The sequence below is a fragment of the Babylonia areolata genome, chromosome 25 (assembly GCF_041734735.1).
Source record: "Babylonia areolata isolate BAREFJ2019XMU chromosome 25, ASM4173473v1, whole genome shotgun sequence".
NCBI lineage: Eukaryota > Metazoa > Mollusca > Gastropoda > Neogastropoda > Buccinidae > Babylonia > Babylonia areolata.
In genome coordinates this window covers 11,329,976-11,345,121 of record NC_134900.1, presented here as the reverse complement: position 1 = coordinate 11,345,121, position 15,146 = coordinate 11,329,976, and the positions used below count along the sequence as shown (strand labels likewise).

General features: G+C 43.1%; 1 protein-coding gene across 1 annotated transcript in view; it reads right to left on the bottom strand.

The window, feature by feature from the left end:
* Positions 1-331: 331 nt before the first annotated feature.
* Positions 332-15,146, bottom strand: part of LOC143300039 (uncharacterized protein C12orf56-like) — a 49,041-nt gene continuing 34,226 nt past the window's right edge. The window contains exons 9-16 of the mRNA XM_076613596.1: positions 14,528-14,617; positions 12,774-12,963; positions 5,386-5,472; positions 4,344-4,409; positions 3,435-3,616; positions 2,805-2,861; positions 864-1,001; positions 332-701 (exon numbers count right to left, since the gene is read on the bottom strand). Of these exons, the coding sequence (XP_076469711.1) occupies positions 413-701; positions 864-1,001; positions 2,805-2,861; positions 3,435-3,616; positions 4,344-4,409; positions 5,386-5,472; positions 12,774-12,963; positions 14,528-14,617 (1,099 nt within the window). The 3' untranslated portion in view covers positions 332-412. The remainder of the gene's footprint in view (positions 702-863; positions 1,002-2,804; positions 2,862-3,434; positions 3,617-4,343; positions 4,410-5,385; positions 5,473-12,773; positions 12,964-14,527; positions 14,618-15,146) is intronic.

The following is a 15,146-nucleotide window of genomic DNA, read 5'->3' as shown; positions in this document are numbered from 1 at the left end:
ATTAAACTCCAACTTAAAAGTTAAAAAAAAAAGAGATATATATATATATATATATATATATATATATATATTCATACAAATACATACATGGATATGCATAAACATATGTATACAGACATCCATTCTTTTAATCTTGGGATTTACTGTCAAGAGTTCCTTTTAGTCCCCTGTGGATTACCTGGTAAATATTTTCCCTTCATTCTGGCCCCCATTGACCTTGTCTGGTGTTTTTATGTATATATATTTTATGTATATATATATATATATATATATATATATATATATATATATAAACACAGACACACACACAAACCACACACAATGTCCCCTTTCAAGCAGAACGTCAATTCCTATCATGCATCCTTTTCTTTCCCCCCCAGGGGCTGACGACAGAAGAGGGCAGAGCCAGAAACTATCTGGGCAGCCTTGACCCTTTGCTGTGAGACTGACCCAGGACCTTGCTGGACACCTGGCTGACCACCTGCACCGTGGTGGGGGTGATGGGGAAGTGGACAGGCAGCTTCCGGGCCAGTGCTGGGCCTTGGATGAAGTATCTGTGTGACAGACAGGAGAGGTCAAATAGGGCAGCTTCCGGGGCCAGTGCTGGGCCTTGGATGAAGTACCTGTGTGACAAAGAGGAGAGGTCAAATAGGGCAGCTTCCGGGACAATGCTGGGCCTTGGATGAAGTACCTGTGTGACAGACAGGAGAGGTCAAATAGGGCAGCTTCCAGGGCCAGTGCTGGGCCTTGGATGAAGTACCTGTGTGACAGACAGGAGAGGTCAAATAGGGCAGCTTCCGGGACAGACAGGTGTGGTCAAATAGGGCATATTCCGGGCCAGTGCTGGGCCTTGGATGAAGTACCTGTGTGACAAAGAGGAGAGGTCAAATAGGGCAGCTTCCAGGGCCAGTGCTGGGCCTTGGATGAAGTACCTGTGTGACAAAGAGGAGAGGTCAAATAGGGCAGCTTCCAGGGCCAGTGCTGGGCCTTGGATGAAGTACCTGTGTGACAAAGAGGAGAGGTCAAATAGGGCAGATTCCGGGGCCAGTGCTGGGCCTTGGATGAAGTACCTACGAACCAGAGAGGAAAGGTCAAATATATTCATAAACGTCATCCTCTCATTCTCCTTAGTTTAGAGTCTCCTTTCCTTATAACCAGATTAGTTCTGCAAAGAGAGAGTGCAGGTGGCAGACAGACCGAACCCTAGGTGACCAGAGACAGACATATGGCCTGGTGGACAGTGGGGGTGGTGGCCTTGTGGCAACGCATCCGCCCAGGAAGCAAGACAATCTGAGTGTGCAGGGTCAAATCCCATGTGATAAACCACAGTCCCGTGTGGCAGCATGCGCTGAGCACAGGTCAAAAGAACCCAGAGAATCTGAGTGTGCGGGATCAAGTCCCACACTTGCCAGAACTTTCTCCCTCTTCACTAGACTCTGGTCTGGAAGCTGGTCATTCGGGTGAAATGATGAACTGGGTCCCATGTGTAACTCACAGTTAGCGTGGGTAAAAGAACCCAAGCAACAAGACAGTTGACTCTGGCAAAATTTGGCAGTAAAATCCACTGTATATGTGTGTGTGTGTGTGTGCATGTGTGTGTACATGCGTACATGTGTATGTGCATGCATGTGTGCATGTGTGTGTGCACATGTGACTAAGCCTGACTGAATCACATAGGAAATGAATGAAGAGCGCCTAAGTGGAGTGATGGCCTAGAGGTAACGCGTCCGCCTAGGAAGCGAGAGAATCTGAGCGCGCTGGTTCGAATCACGGCTCAGCCGCCGATATTTTCTCCCCCTCCACTAGACCATGAGTGGTGGTCTGGACACTAGTCATTTGGATGAGACAATAAACCGATGTCCCGTGTGCAGCATGCACTTAGTGCATGTAAAAGAACCCATGGCAACAAAAGGGTTGTTCCTGGCAAAATCATGTAGAAAAAATCCACTTTGATAGGAAAAACAAACAAACAAACAAAAAAAAACTACACGTAAGAAAAAATACAAAAAAATGGGTGGCGCTGTCAGTGTAATAACGCGCTCTCCCTTGAGACAGCAGCTCGAATTTCACACAGAGAAATCTGTTGTGATAAAAAGAAATACAAATACATACAAATACAACAAATACAAAAGGCAGCTAGCTCTTAGTCGGCTCTACCCAGGTAGATAGCCTGTTGTGCAAATGACTCCCATGTTTACAGAGCACCAAGAGCTTGGTCTCTGACCACAGATAGGCACCGCATAAGTGTCAATAATGATGATGATGATATATATAAGTATCTATATCATTCATTCATTCAATAATAATAACAATAATACCTGTTGTGCAAATGACTCCGCTTTTGTAAAGTGCTTAGTGCTCAGAGCTTGGTCTCTGACTGTGGACAGGCACAATATTAGTGTCAATAATGATGATGATGATGATGATATGGATACTTATATAGTGCCTATCTTTGGTCTAAGCACTTTACAAACACAGCGTCATTTGCACAACAGGCTGCCAACTTGGGTAGAGCTGACTGACAGCTGTCAATGGGCGCTCATCACTCATTTCAATTAGGTTTCAGTCACATACACACACACACACACAGACATGTAACATTTTATGTGTATGTTTATTTTGTTTTCGGGAGAGTGCATTCTGGGTATGTTCTTGTTTCCAGAACCCCTCGAACGCCGACGTGGATTACAGGATCTTTAGCATGCGTTTTTGATCTTCTGTATAATACACACAAAGGGGGTTCAGACACTGGCAGGTCTTATGTTGACCTTGAAGATCAGGAAATATCTCCACCCTTTACCCACCAGGTGCGACAGGGGTGGGGGATCAAACCCAGGAAACCTGGGGGCGAGCATCCGGCGCTGTAACCATTTGACCACCGCACCATCAATAACAAGAGAGGCAAGGCCTTCAAGACTCACTTGTGATAAATTAAGTCCCCTAGCATTAATTACAGAGTAATTTCCCTTTTTTACTATCTGCACCAAAACGTTTGCAAAATAAATAAAAATTCCATGCTTAGCAAAAGAAGTTCCTGTTTGAAAAAAAAAGATAATAATGACTGCTCTTGTTGTTGGGTCAGAATATCAGATCAAAGTGCCAAGTTTAGAGAATACAAAAAATATAAATATAACAGTAAATGCAGTTTGCATATAATTAGGCTTCTTTTTTTTAATTTTTTTGTGCCCATCCCAGAGGTGCAATATTGTTTTAAACAAGATGACTGGAAAGAACTGAATTTTTCCTATTCTTATGCCTAATTTGGTGTCAACTGACAAAGTATTTGCAGAGAAAATGTCAATGTTAAAGTTTACCACGGACACACAGACACACACACACACACACAGACAACCGAACACCGGGTTAAAACATAGACTCACTTTGTTTACACAAGTGAGTCAATAACAACAACAACAACACTGATATCAACCCACTTGAACTCCTCGTGGTAGTGGTCGCGGAGGAAGGCGAGGGCGGCCGGGTTGTGGTCCAGCAGGGCCAGCAGCAGGGAGAACTGCTGGAAGAGGGACACCGCCTGCTGGTTGGACACTGCCCCAAACCGCGCCAGGTTGATGGCCTCCAGCACCTGGCTCATCACCCGCTCCATGAACTGCTCCTGGGGCATCATATCGTCATCGTCATCATCATCGTCACTGTTATCATCATTCAGTGCTAAAACACTGGTGGGCTAGCTTCCGCAATGTGAAATAACATGAAGATAACATCAGATAAGAGTGGTGAAACTGAAACTGTGGCAGCTTGCTGGAAGCGGTGACGGGCACCATAGCCAAATGGTTAAAGCATTGGACTTTCGATCTGAGGGTCCTGGGTTCGAATCACGGTGACGACGCCTGGTGGGTAAAGGGTGGAGATTTTTACGATCGCCCAGGTCAACATGTGTGCAGACCTGCCAGTGCCTGAACCCCCTTCGTGTGTATACGCAAGCAGAAGATCAAATACGCACGTTAAAGATCCTGTAATCCATGTCAGCGTTTGGTGGTTATGGAACCAGTCCGAGAGATGACCTGGGGCCTCCTTGCCTTGCTGTGCTGCTGCTGCCGCTGCTGTTTTGCAGGGCTTCTGCCTCAGCTCCGTAGTTTGTGCCCGTGAAAACTGGTACTGAGTGGCTCCGCTTGCCGCTGTCCATTCCAGCATCGGAAACAGATACTGGCTTCCCCTCTTTCCTGATAACATCCATGGCTGACCTGTCTGTGTAAGCCTGTATTTATGTTTTCTGAGGGTCTTGTTCTTCAAAAGCATGCAAGTTTGTTGCCAAGCCAAAGAAAGAAGGGGGGAAAAAGAGAAAAAAAAGAGAGAGAGAAACAAAATTAAACTATACATACTGTGTTCTTAGATTCCTCCAGGACCTTCACCATCCAGGCGACAGTGAAATACACACCTTCATCTTGCTCAGACTGGTTCTGAAACAGAAAAACTAATGCAATCATATGACGACAAAGTGACAAAGTTTCTGTGTGTGTGTGTGTGTGTGTGTGTGTGTGTGTGTGTGTCTCTCTCTCTCTCTCACACACACACACATGAGCCACCAATGCCACACATACTTCACTCTATTCATGATTATATGAACATTACTAACATGTAAAAGTTTTCTGGGATTTTTCCCCACTTGTTACAAACAGAACAGAACACTTCTCTTGTCATCCTTTTCTTTTCAAGACATTCTTCTTCTGACAGCAAATGCCACCTGATGATCAAAGCATGCACACCAAAATGCTGTTTTTTTTTTCTCTAAGACTGATGTGTTCTTTTTAACACATGCACACACAAACACACTCACACATACAAACGCGTGCGCGCACACGCACACACACGGGCGCAATAGCCGAATGGTTAAAGCGTTGGACTTTCAATCTGAGGGTTCGGGGTTCGAATCTCGGTATCGCCTGGTGGGTAAAGGGTGGAGATTTTTCCGATCTCCAAGGTCAACATATGTGCAGACCTGCTAGTGCCTGAACCCCTTTTGTGTGTATATGCACGCAGAAGATCAAATATGCATGTTAAAGATCCTGTAATCCATGTCAGTGTTCAGTGGGTTATGGAAACAAGAACATACTCAGCATGCACACCCCCGAAAACGGATTATGGCTGCCTTCATGGTGGGGGTAAATAAACAAAAATACACATAAAATGTTACATGTTTGTCTGAGTGTGTATGTGTGTGTGCCTGAAATCTGATTGAACGACACAGGAAACGAATGATGAGTGCCCAATGGCAGCTGTCAGTCGGCTCTACCCAGGTAGGCAGCCTGTTGAGTAAATGACCCCGTGTTTCTAAAGCACTGAGAGCTTGGTCTCTGACCGAGGATAGGCGCTATATAAGTATCCATATCGATCAATCTATCAATCAATCATATGCACTCACACGTTGATCATTACCTGTTTGGCCATCAGAAAGAGCTCAAAGACAGCAGTGATGGACACCCGGATGTACTCTGACAGCAACTGGTACAACTGCAAAACGAGACAACACACTATTACTCAACACAACCCACACTGCACAATGCACAGACACAATGACATGCAGGACAAAACAGTATAATATCAACTTCCTTTTTCCTTCCTCTGAAGACCATGATAGCAACTGGAACAATAATGGTTCATAGTACAACAAAAAATATTCAAATATGCTATACAATAAATAACAACAACAACAGCAAAATGGAAAAGGGTGGGTGTTGGTGGGGGTGGGGTGGGGGATATTTTGCAAAACAGGGCTGGGTTAACATAAGTGATGCCAATCTCAGTGATGCTAAGTTTGCTTCAAACTAATAACTGACCAAAAGTCTACGCCAGCTCAGCAACCTTTGGAGGAAAATTCTTAACCATAAGCAAACCCTGCACTGAGATGATGGCTTACGCAACCCTGTAAAACTTCAGTTTGTGTGCCATTCTCTTGTCCCATATCGACAGAATCTACTTCTGCAGTTTTACCCGAGTGTCTACAACCTACACCAATATCCACACAGCCCTAGTTGACTCACTTGTGTAAGCAAAGTGAGTCTGTGTTTTAACCCGGTGTTCGGTTGTGTGTGTGTGTGTGTGTGTGTGTGTGTGTGTGTCTCCGTGTCTCTGTGTGTCCGTGGTATACTTTAAGATTGACATTTTCCCTGCAAATACTTTGTCAGTTGACACCAAATTTGGCATAAAAATAGGAAAAATTCAGTTCTTTCCAGTCATCTTGTTTAAAACAATATTGCACCTCTGGGATGGGCACAAAAAAACAACTAAACTTGGCACTTTGACCTCTTATTCTGACACAACAACAAGAGGAGTCATTATTATCATTTTTTGTTCAAACAGGAACTTCTTTTGCTAAGCATGGAATTTTTATTTATTTTGCAAACGTTTTGGTGCAGATAGTGAAAAAGGGAAATTACTCTGTAATTAATGCTAGGGGACTTAATTTATCACAAGTGAGTCTTGAAGCCCTTGCCTCTCTTGTTTTCTTTTCTTCGTTCATGGGCTGCGACTCCCATGTTCACTCAAACACATGGGTGGGATTTTTTTAAGTGTATGACCATTTTTACCCCTACCATGTAGGCAGTTATACTGTTTTCAGGGTGAGGGTTGTTTTCGAGGTGGGGGTGCAGGCTTGGATATTCTTGTTTCCATAACCCACCGAATGCTGACCATGGACTACGGGATCTTTAACGTGTGTATTTGATCTTCTGCATACACATAAAAAGGGGGGGCTCAGGTCTGCACATCTGTTGACCTGAGAGATCAGAAAGATCTCCACCCTTTACCCACCAGGCACCATCGCCAGGAGCAACCCTGGTTTGACAAGAGGTTTCTTTCCACAAAGGTCTTCTCAGCAGGTTAAACTGCTTCACAAGACAAAAAAAACACAACAAAAAACAAAAACAAAAAGTTTTGTGCTCCCTAGTTTCTATACTGTCTCACCAAATACCCCATGAATATTGATTAGCCAAAGCTGTTGACAGATCTGTACAACCAAAAGTCACGTCTTTGTAACCCCAATGAACGTCACAGGCGTACTGTACAAAGGTTTACGTATCATTCTTGATGACTTGGTTAAGCATGAGTGCTAAGTCACTGGCACAACAACCCTCAGTGTCAAGGGAATCTAAGACGAGAGGGGTGAGGGGGCAGGGAATGGAAGGAGAGAAAAGAGCAAGAGTAGAATGGAGGGTGGTCAACAGTCTATACATCTCATCCAGAGACATGTCCAGGTTGTCTTGTTTTTTTTGTCACAGAATCATAATATATTCTCTGCCCTGTGTCACACCAATTCTTTGCCTTTCCTAAGCCTTGCTTTGGCTTCTGTTTACAGAAAGGTTCATCAACACAAAAACACATAAAAAAGAATTATGTGAAATGCCACAAACCTGCAAGTGATAAATAAGCAAAAGCATTCTTTTTCATCTCTGAATTTTGCACCCTGCGTGTGTGTGTGTGTGTGTTTGTTTTTGTTTCTCTGTGTGTGTGTGTGTGTGTGTGTGTGTGTGTGTGTGTGTGTGTGCATGCATGCGTGAGCATGTGTGCATATGTGTATTTCCGTTAAAAAAATACATACATGTCAACTCAAGCATTTTGAAACCTGAAGGTCATGTCAGCAGATCTGAATGTTAAGTTAAAAAATCCTTTGAATACATATAAAATATTTTCAAAATCACAAAGAAAGTATTACTAATACTCTGTTATCACACATTTGAAAAGCTTGGTGTATGTTGTAAATAAATATTGTAAAAAATATTGTTTCTTGTTATATGCAATAAAATGACAGACAAAAAGGAAAAGTAAGAGAAGCATATGAAAGGGTCTTTCACGTATATGTGGGAAAAAAAGCAACATGTGGAGTAATGGTCTAGAGGTAACGCATCCGCCTAGGAAGCGAGAGAATCCGATTCAAGTCACAGCTCAGCCGTAGATATTTTCTCCCCCTTCACAAGACCTTGAGTGGTGGTTGGACGCTAGTCATTCGGATGAGACGATAAACCAAGGTCCTGTGTGCAGCATGCACTTAGCGCATGTAAAAGAACTTATGGCAACAAAAGGGTTGTTCCTGGCAAAATTCTGTAGAAAAATCCACTTTGATAGGAAAAACAAATAAAACTGTATGCAGGAAACAATACAAAAAAATGGGTGGCACTATAGTGTAGCGACACGCTCTTCCTGGGGAGAGCAGCCCGAATTTCACACAGAGAAATCTGTTGTGATAAAAAGAAATACAAATACAAATGAAAAGGAGAAAATGGGAAAGACATTAAATATAATGGTTCTAAGAATAAAAACATTTCAAATATTTTTAACAAGTGTTAATAAATAATAGTGTGTGTTAAAAGAACTAAAAAAAAAAAAAAGCAGTGATATAATAATTGTTGCATTATATGGTATACGGCAATAAAAAGAAGCATATAAAGTATTGCATTTTTTCCCCAGTCAACTTGTGTACAAGCCTCTGTCATGTTTACAAACTGTAAAATACAGAGAAATAATTGAAGGAAGTAAAATAATTTTATTAAAAACAAAAGAGATTAAAAAAAAAAATATATATATATATAATAAAAGAATAAATAATGTAAAAAGCATAAACACATACAGTCACAAAATAATTCTATATTTTTTCCTTCCTCAAGCAAATAGATACACACCCTCTCTCTGTCTCTCCCTGTCCACTCCACACACACACACACAAAACAAATGCATTATAATTAGAGAATCAAAGTAGGTCGATATTTCTTTTTTTTTTTTTTTTTGATTGTTATTTCAAGATTATGCAGCCTCCTACATCACCTTACCTATCTCTCCCCCCCCCTCCCCCCCCCCCATGTTTTCTTTTTTCATGACATTTTCAGTCAAACAATCGGGTCATCATGACCTGCACCAAATGCATGTGTCTTGTGCACCTGTGGCCAAGTAAGTCAGTTCCTACACACAGGAACACACATCAGGGAAGGTTATCCACCCTCTACCTCCCAGCCTGTGTGTGTTCCTTCACACCTCCATACATACGTCTTTTTAATTTAAGCCTGAACAGAGTCCCAGGCGAACAAGGTACCAAGAACAAAAACCCCACAACCTCGAATCAAGTACATGACAACAAGGACAAAGCCCCGCACTCCCCCACTCCTAACCCCCCCCCCCACACACACACACACCCTGCACCCCCCCCACCCCCCCCCAACCTGTACTCATTACCCACACAGCTCCAAGCACATATGTAGATTTGACGAAAAGTTAAGGACTGTTTCATGAAAGCAGGTGTGTTTTCATAAAATACAACGAAATAATAATAAAAAACAAACAAACAAAAACAAAAAACAGAGAGATGATTTCAAATATGCACACTGCATATGCTCTCCCATGGCCTCTCACTTCAACAGCTGGTTGTTTTTTGTTGTTGTTGGTTTTTTTTGGGAACACATGCATCATAAACAGTTTGATAAGCATGCTTGAACAATCACATAATTTCAGTCAAAAATAAATTTACAGTTACTGAATGGTTTATATACACAGTTTTTTTGTTTTGTTTTTGTTTTTTTCTCCCCATTGTAATAAGAAATTGGAAAGGCCTGTGCAAGAAAGCACTTCTTCCTTGTGTGCAAAATCACAATTTAAAAAAATCCATATGCACACACATAAAGGCAATTCCCTATGCTTTTAACACAGAAATTGTAGAAACTTGAGAAAATCAGTGAAAATGGATCGATGAACAGAGACACACAGAAAAGAGAAAGAGACAGGTAGAAAGAGAGAAAAGAGTGCCAGAAAGAAACACAGTCACTTGTTCTGTGTTCCTGCGCAGAATGCTCAACAAACCTCAATATTAAGACATATGGGTCGATGAACAGAGAGACACACAGAAAAGAGAAAGAGACAGGTAGAAAGAGAGAAAAGAGTGCCAGAAAGAAACACAATCACTTGTTCTGTGTTCCTGCGCAGAATGCTCAACAAACCTCAATATTAAGACATATGGGTCGATGAACAGAGAGACACACAGAAAAGAGAAAGAGACAGGTAGAAAGAGAGAAAAGAGTGTCAGAAAGAAACACAGTCACTTGTTCTGTGTTCCTGCGCAGAATGCTCAACAAACCTCAATATTAAGACATAATCAGGTCACCCCTCTTGTTATTTTTTTTTCTTTTCCAATTGTTTTTTGTTCCTCATAATAGATGGTTTGCACCATGACTGCTCCCAGTTATAAACTAATGTCACCATTTCCGGTGTACAATTTCCGCAGCCAAACAGAAGAGAAATGGGGCAGGGTTTATTCCCAATTTACACCACTAATGGTTGTGTTCATCATAGTTTAAAAAAACCCCCCAAAAAACAAAAAAAAACAACAAAAAAACAGCTGCTGCCTCATGAGACAGAACTGTGAAGAAGAGTACATGACCAGATACGTACAAAATGACAAAAACAGTAAAGCCAGCCACAGTATAGATCGCACACAGATCGCCCAATTACCAAAGCAAAAAGTACAAAGCCAGCTTAAGTCCAGTAGAAAAATGCACACACACATACTGAGAGAGGTACCAGCTGGCAGGAATTGATAAACAAATTTCTCACGTCGTTGATATGTCATAAAACAATGTTAAAAAGCGAATAAAGCAGATGACGATAAATCTTCCCAAACCACAACCAAGTCCCCACATACAAACCTCTAACGATAAAAGGCGACCGTCCTGCAAGAAATGTCCGGTTCGATCAAAATGCAAACTCCACTGAACTCGGACTCGACACTGAAGCTTCAACACTCAGTTTTGAGTAGGGTATAAAAGAGAAAGATAGGGTAAAAGTTACAGACAAAAAGAAAAAAATGTTGGAGACTTTTTTTTTTTAACAGTTACACTTATGTCCCTCTTTTTTTTTTTTTTTTTCTACCTCCGTATGTGTCTTGTGTTTCTGTCAAGTTATCATGTGAATGACTAGATTTCCTTTTGCTTGTCTCAATTTGTCTGCATCATATATATTTTACAGTCCAATAAACAAGGCGTCCAAACCTTTTGAAGTGATTAAAATCACATACATATACATTACTGCACATGCACAAACATATGCATACACGCACACACACACACACACACACACACACACACACACACACACACACACAGAGGACTTTTCCCAGGCTTTGTTAGTAAATCTCAAAGACAATGTAATATCAACATGTCTAACCGTGATGCTATCAGAATGAGGTGACTGTCAGAACATGGTATGCAAGATGCTACTGTAAAAATGCATTTCCGGATCAACAGCAACGGAAGTAACAAAATCAATGTGACTTGCACATAAATGGAAATGATTCAATGAAATAACTCAAGCAGCAAACAAGCAGTGCTACGTCATCTGCTATCACATTTTCAGGGCAGCCAATAAGTTTGAGCACTTTCCATTCCTTCCCAACCTCCCCCCCCCACCCCCTCTCTTCCTCAACATTTTTGGAGAACACAGAACTTTCCGTTAAGTTTTCCCCTGCTCTCTCTTCATCAGCCTTTTTTGTGGAACACAGCACTTTACATTTCTTTTTTCCTTCTCTCTCTTTCTCATCCTTCAAAAAAAGGAAATTTTCTTCCTAAAATTACGTTTAAATAACATACTTACCGTGACCCACTAGCACAGACTCCGGCAGGGGTCTGATTCCTGTCCTGTGCAAACTACTACCTGCCTATGCGGAGAAAACGAAAGTAGCTACGGCCGATAACCTCCCGAAGCAGGTTACCTCCCCTGTGTATCCCTGACTAGCGCCCTCTTTTTGCGGCAGCCCCACCATCTGCGTCACTTTCAGTCGCATTACCCCCCACACCACTAATTCCAAGTCCGTCTTACATACACAGTCACACCTGCATGGCTTTGTCTGGCACAGTCTCAGCATCGGCAGTCCACAGGGAACTATTGATGTTTAGGTCACCAGGAGGCTACACACCAGGGGAGACCCTGCATTGCTGCTGAGTCACTTTGGTGGTGTTCAGAGATGCCTGTTCTGATTCTTTAAAGGTACTCAAGTTTACCAACTGCTCACCCCATTACACCATTTCTTGTTGAAGAACACTGCTCTGAACTACAACACCAACACTCCACACACACACACACACACAAACAGCCACACTGTGTAAGAACAAGAGTCTTCCCAACACTGCAAGTGTCTGTATCTCTTGGGCCTGGTTAACGCCGGGATATCATTATGACAGAAAGCATAGAGTACAGCCTTGTCATGCAGTCCCAAACCAAAATGGACCTCCATAGTAACATCGTCATTGTCATCCTCCTCCTCCTTCATCATCATCAATGTAAACAAAACAGTCTCAAAGTCTGTGGCCTTTCATGCCCTGCTGCCATGATGACCTCAGTTTCGATACCCCTCCACTTCCCTGCTTGGGGTGAGTCCTGTCCACGTCTTCAGTGTCGGCAGATTCATGGGAAGCTGTTATTTCAGGGACATGGTGGCAGTCTCTACTCTGGGAGGGACGCTCACTCAGTCTGGCTCTGCGACTAAGTTAGCAGGGGGCTTAGTAGGTGGTGTCCTAAGTATGTCCTAAGTAGTTAAATCAGAACAGCACCACTGAACACCACCGAAGTGAACTCAGCAGCAGTGCAGGGTCTACTCTGGTGTGTGGCCTCCTGGCGACCTAACATCGATTGTTCTCTGCGGACTGCTGACACTGGAACAGTGATGGACGAACCTGGGTGTGGCCGTGTATGGGGGGGATCTAAATGAGTGGTGTGGCAGTAATGCCACTGAAATAGTGTAGATGATGGGGCAGGAAAAAAAAAAAAAAAAAAAGAACAAGAGTCTTCAGCCCTGCCTCTCCCTCCAGCGCCACAACACCTACCTCTCCGTCTCGGTTCAGCGTGCTGTTGCTGCCGAAGCGGGTGTTCTTGGAGGGGGCCGACCAGTGCTTCATCAGCAGAATCTGCTTCTCCGGCACGTTCAGGGCTGAGGTCAAGGTCATCAGCAGGTCGATGACATATTTGCCCCTGTGTGGAAAAGAGAGAAAATGGGGTGTTGAGGGGAGAGGGAGAAAGGGGTGGGAGGTGGAGGTGTTCAGAGGATTGAAAAAATTTTAGACAAGAACCTATCACATTTCACACAGTAATGAGCACAAAAAAAAAAAAAGAAAAAGAAAAAAAAGTGCTGGATATGTCCAAAAGGGCCATCTCTGTACTGTGATTCTGTCTGTACATGTGGGTGAAAAACTGTCCCTACCCCTCCCTCACTCAACAACAAGACCCCACCCACCCCACCCCCCGCCAGCCCCAGCCGAACCAACAACAAACAACAGCAGAAAGGTTTGTAAACTTGTATGAAAAGTTCCTAAAAACATGTTCCTTCCCCCCCTTCCCCCCCACCCCCAACCCCAATCAGACAGGGTTAGCAAAGTAAAACAAGTTCAATCAACACGCAGTGCACCAGTACCCATGGTTTGTGTATACCCTCCCCTTCTGCCTTCTTCCCCTTTCTTTTCACTTCACTTCAAAAACTCCAGCTTGGACTTAATCAACATTTGTGTGCCTGCCTGCCTGCATGTCTCTGAAGCCAGACTGATCCACACAGGGAATGAATAATCATTATGACTGGTGCAACAGCCGAGTGGTTAAAGCGTTGGACTGAGGGTCCCGGGTTTGAATCACGGTGACGGCACCTGGTGGGTAAAGGGTGGAGATTTTTCTGATCTCCCAGGTCAACATATGTGCAGACCTGTTAGTGCCTGAACCCCCTTCATGTGTATATGCAAGCAGAAGATCAAATACGCACATTAAAGATCCTGTAATCCATGTCAGCGTTCGGTGGGTTATGGAAACAAGAACATACCCAACATGCACACCCCCAAAAGCGGAGTATGGCTGCCTATATGGCGGGGTTAAAAACGGTCATACAAGTAAAAACCCACTCGTGTGCATACGAGTGAACGTGGGAGTTGCAGCCCATGAACGCAGAAGAAGAAGAAGAAGAATCATTATGAGCACCTAAAGGCAGCTGTAAGTCATCTCTATTTCTTACATGTGAGCATGCAGCCTGTTGTGCAAAATGAATCGGTGTTTGTAAAGCGCTAACAGATTGGCTCCTTACTGAAGATAGGCACTATATGCATAATAATAGTAATTACAACAACAATACTACTACTGCTACTAATGATGATAATGATGATGATGATAATGATAATAATATAGCATTTTACATGTGTTTAAGAAATAAAGACAGAGTGGCTCCTTACTGAAGATAGGCACTATATACATTATAATAGTAATTACAACAACAATACTGCTACTACTACTAATGATGATAATGATGATGATGATGATGATGATAATAATAATATAGCATTTTACATGTGTTTAAGAAATAAATTCTTTTTTTGGGGGGGGGGGGGGGGGGAAAAGGTAAGGGGGGGGGGGGGGGGGGGGGGGTAGGCTGTAGTAAGTTACAAGCTGCCGAGCAAAGCAGCGCAGCGAGCGAGTTAACGCTGACTGTCTGTGATGATGATGATTCCCTGGACCCGTGACACCAAGAGCGCCACCACGGTGAACATGTGTCACTCACCTCTCCGCTTTCAGCGTCTGCATCCTCATCAGCAGAATTTCAGACTCTCGGAACATGAGACTCAGTGTTGTCACCAGAAGAATCACAAACCTGGAGAAAACACACACAGAGGCTTATAACAGAGCTGCCAGACCATGGGCGTGGGTTCCCCATTCCTGCACTTCACAACCCAACAAGAGAAATGTGTACTTTAAATAATGCAGGGAAACTAAGACGCTGAACTTGTTTCCGACTCTGTCAAAGAGTTTTAATTACACATACTTAACCGTGACCCAACTAGTGTTGAGACTCCGGCAGGGGTCTGACATTCCTGTCCTGTGCAAACTACTATCTGCCTATGTGGGAGAAAACGAAAGCAATACAGCCCATAACCTCCCGGAAGTAGGTAACCTCCCCTTTGTCCCGCTAGCTAGCGCCTTCTTTTTCCGGCAGCCATCATGACTCCTGTTCCTGTGCTCTTCATACGGCTAAGTTTTTTTTTGTATTTTCTGCCTGTCTGTCGATTCTCTGGCGTTCTTGTTTTTTGGGCAAATTATGTAAGAGTTTTCTTCATGCCTGCTGGGCATTCAGAATTTGACTTTTGTATTTCTGGAACTGTAAGCTGGAGATGACAGCCTTT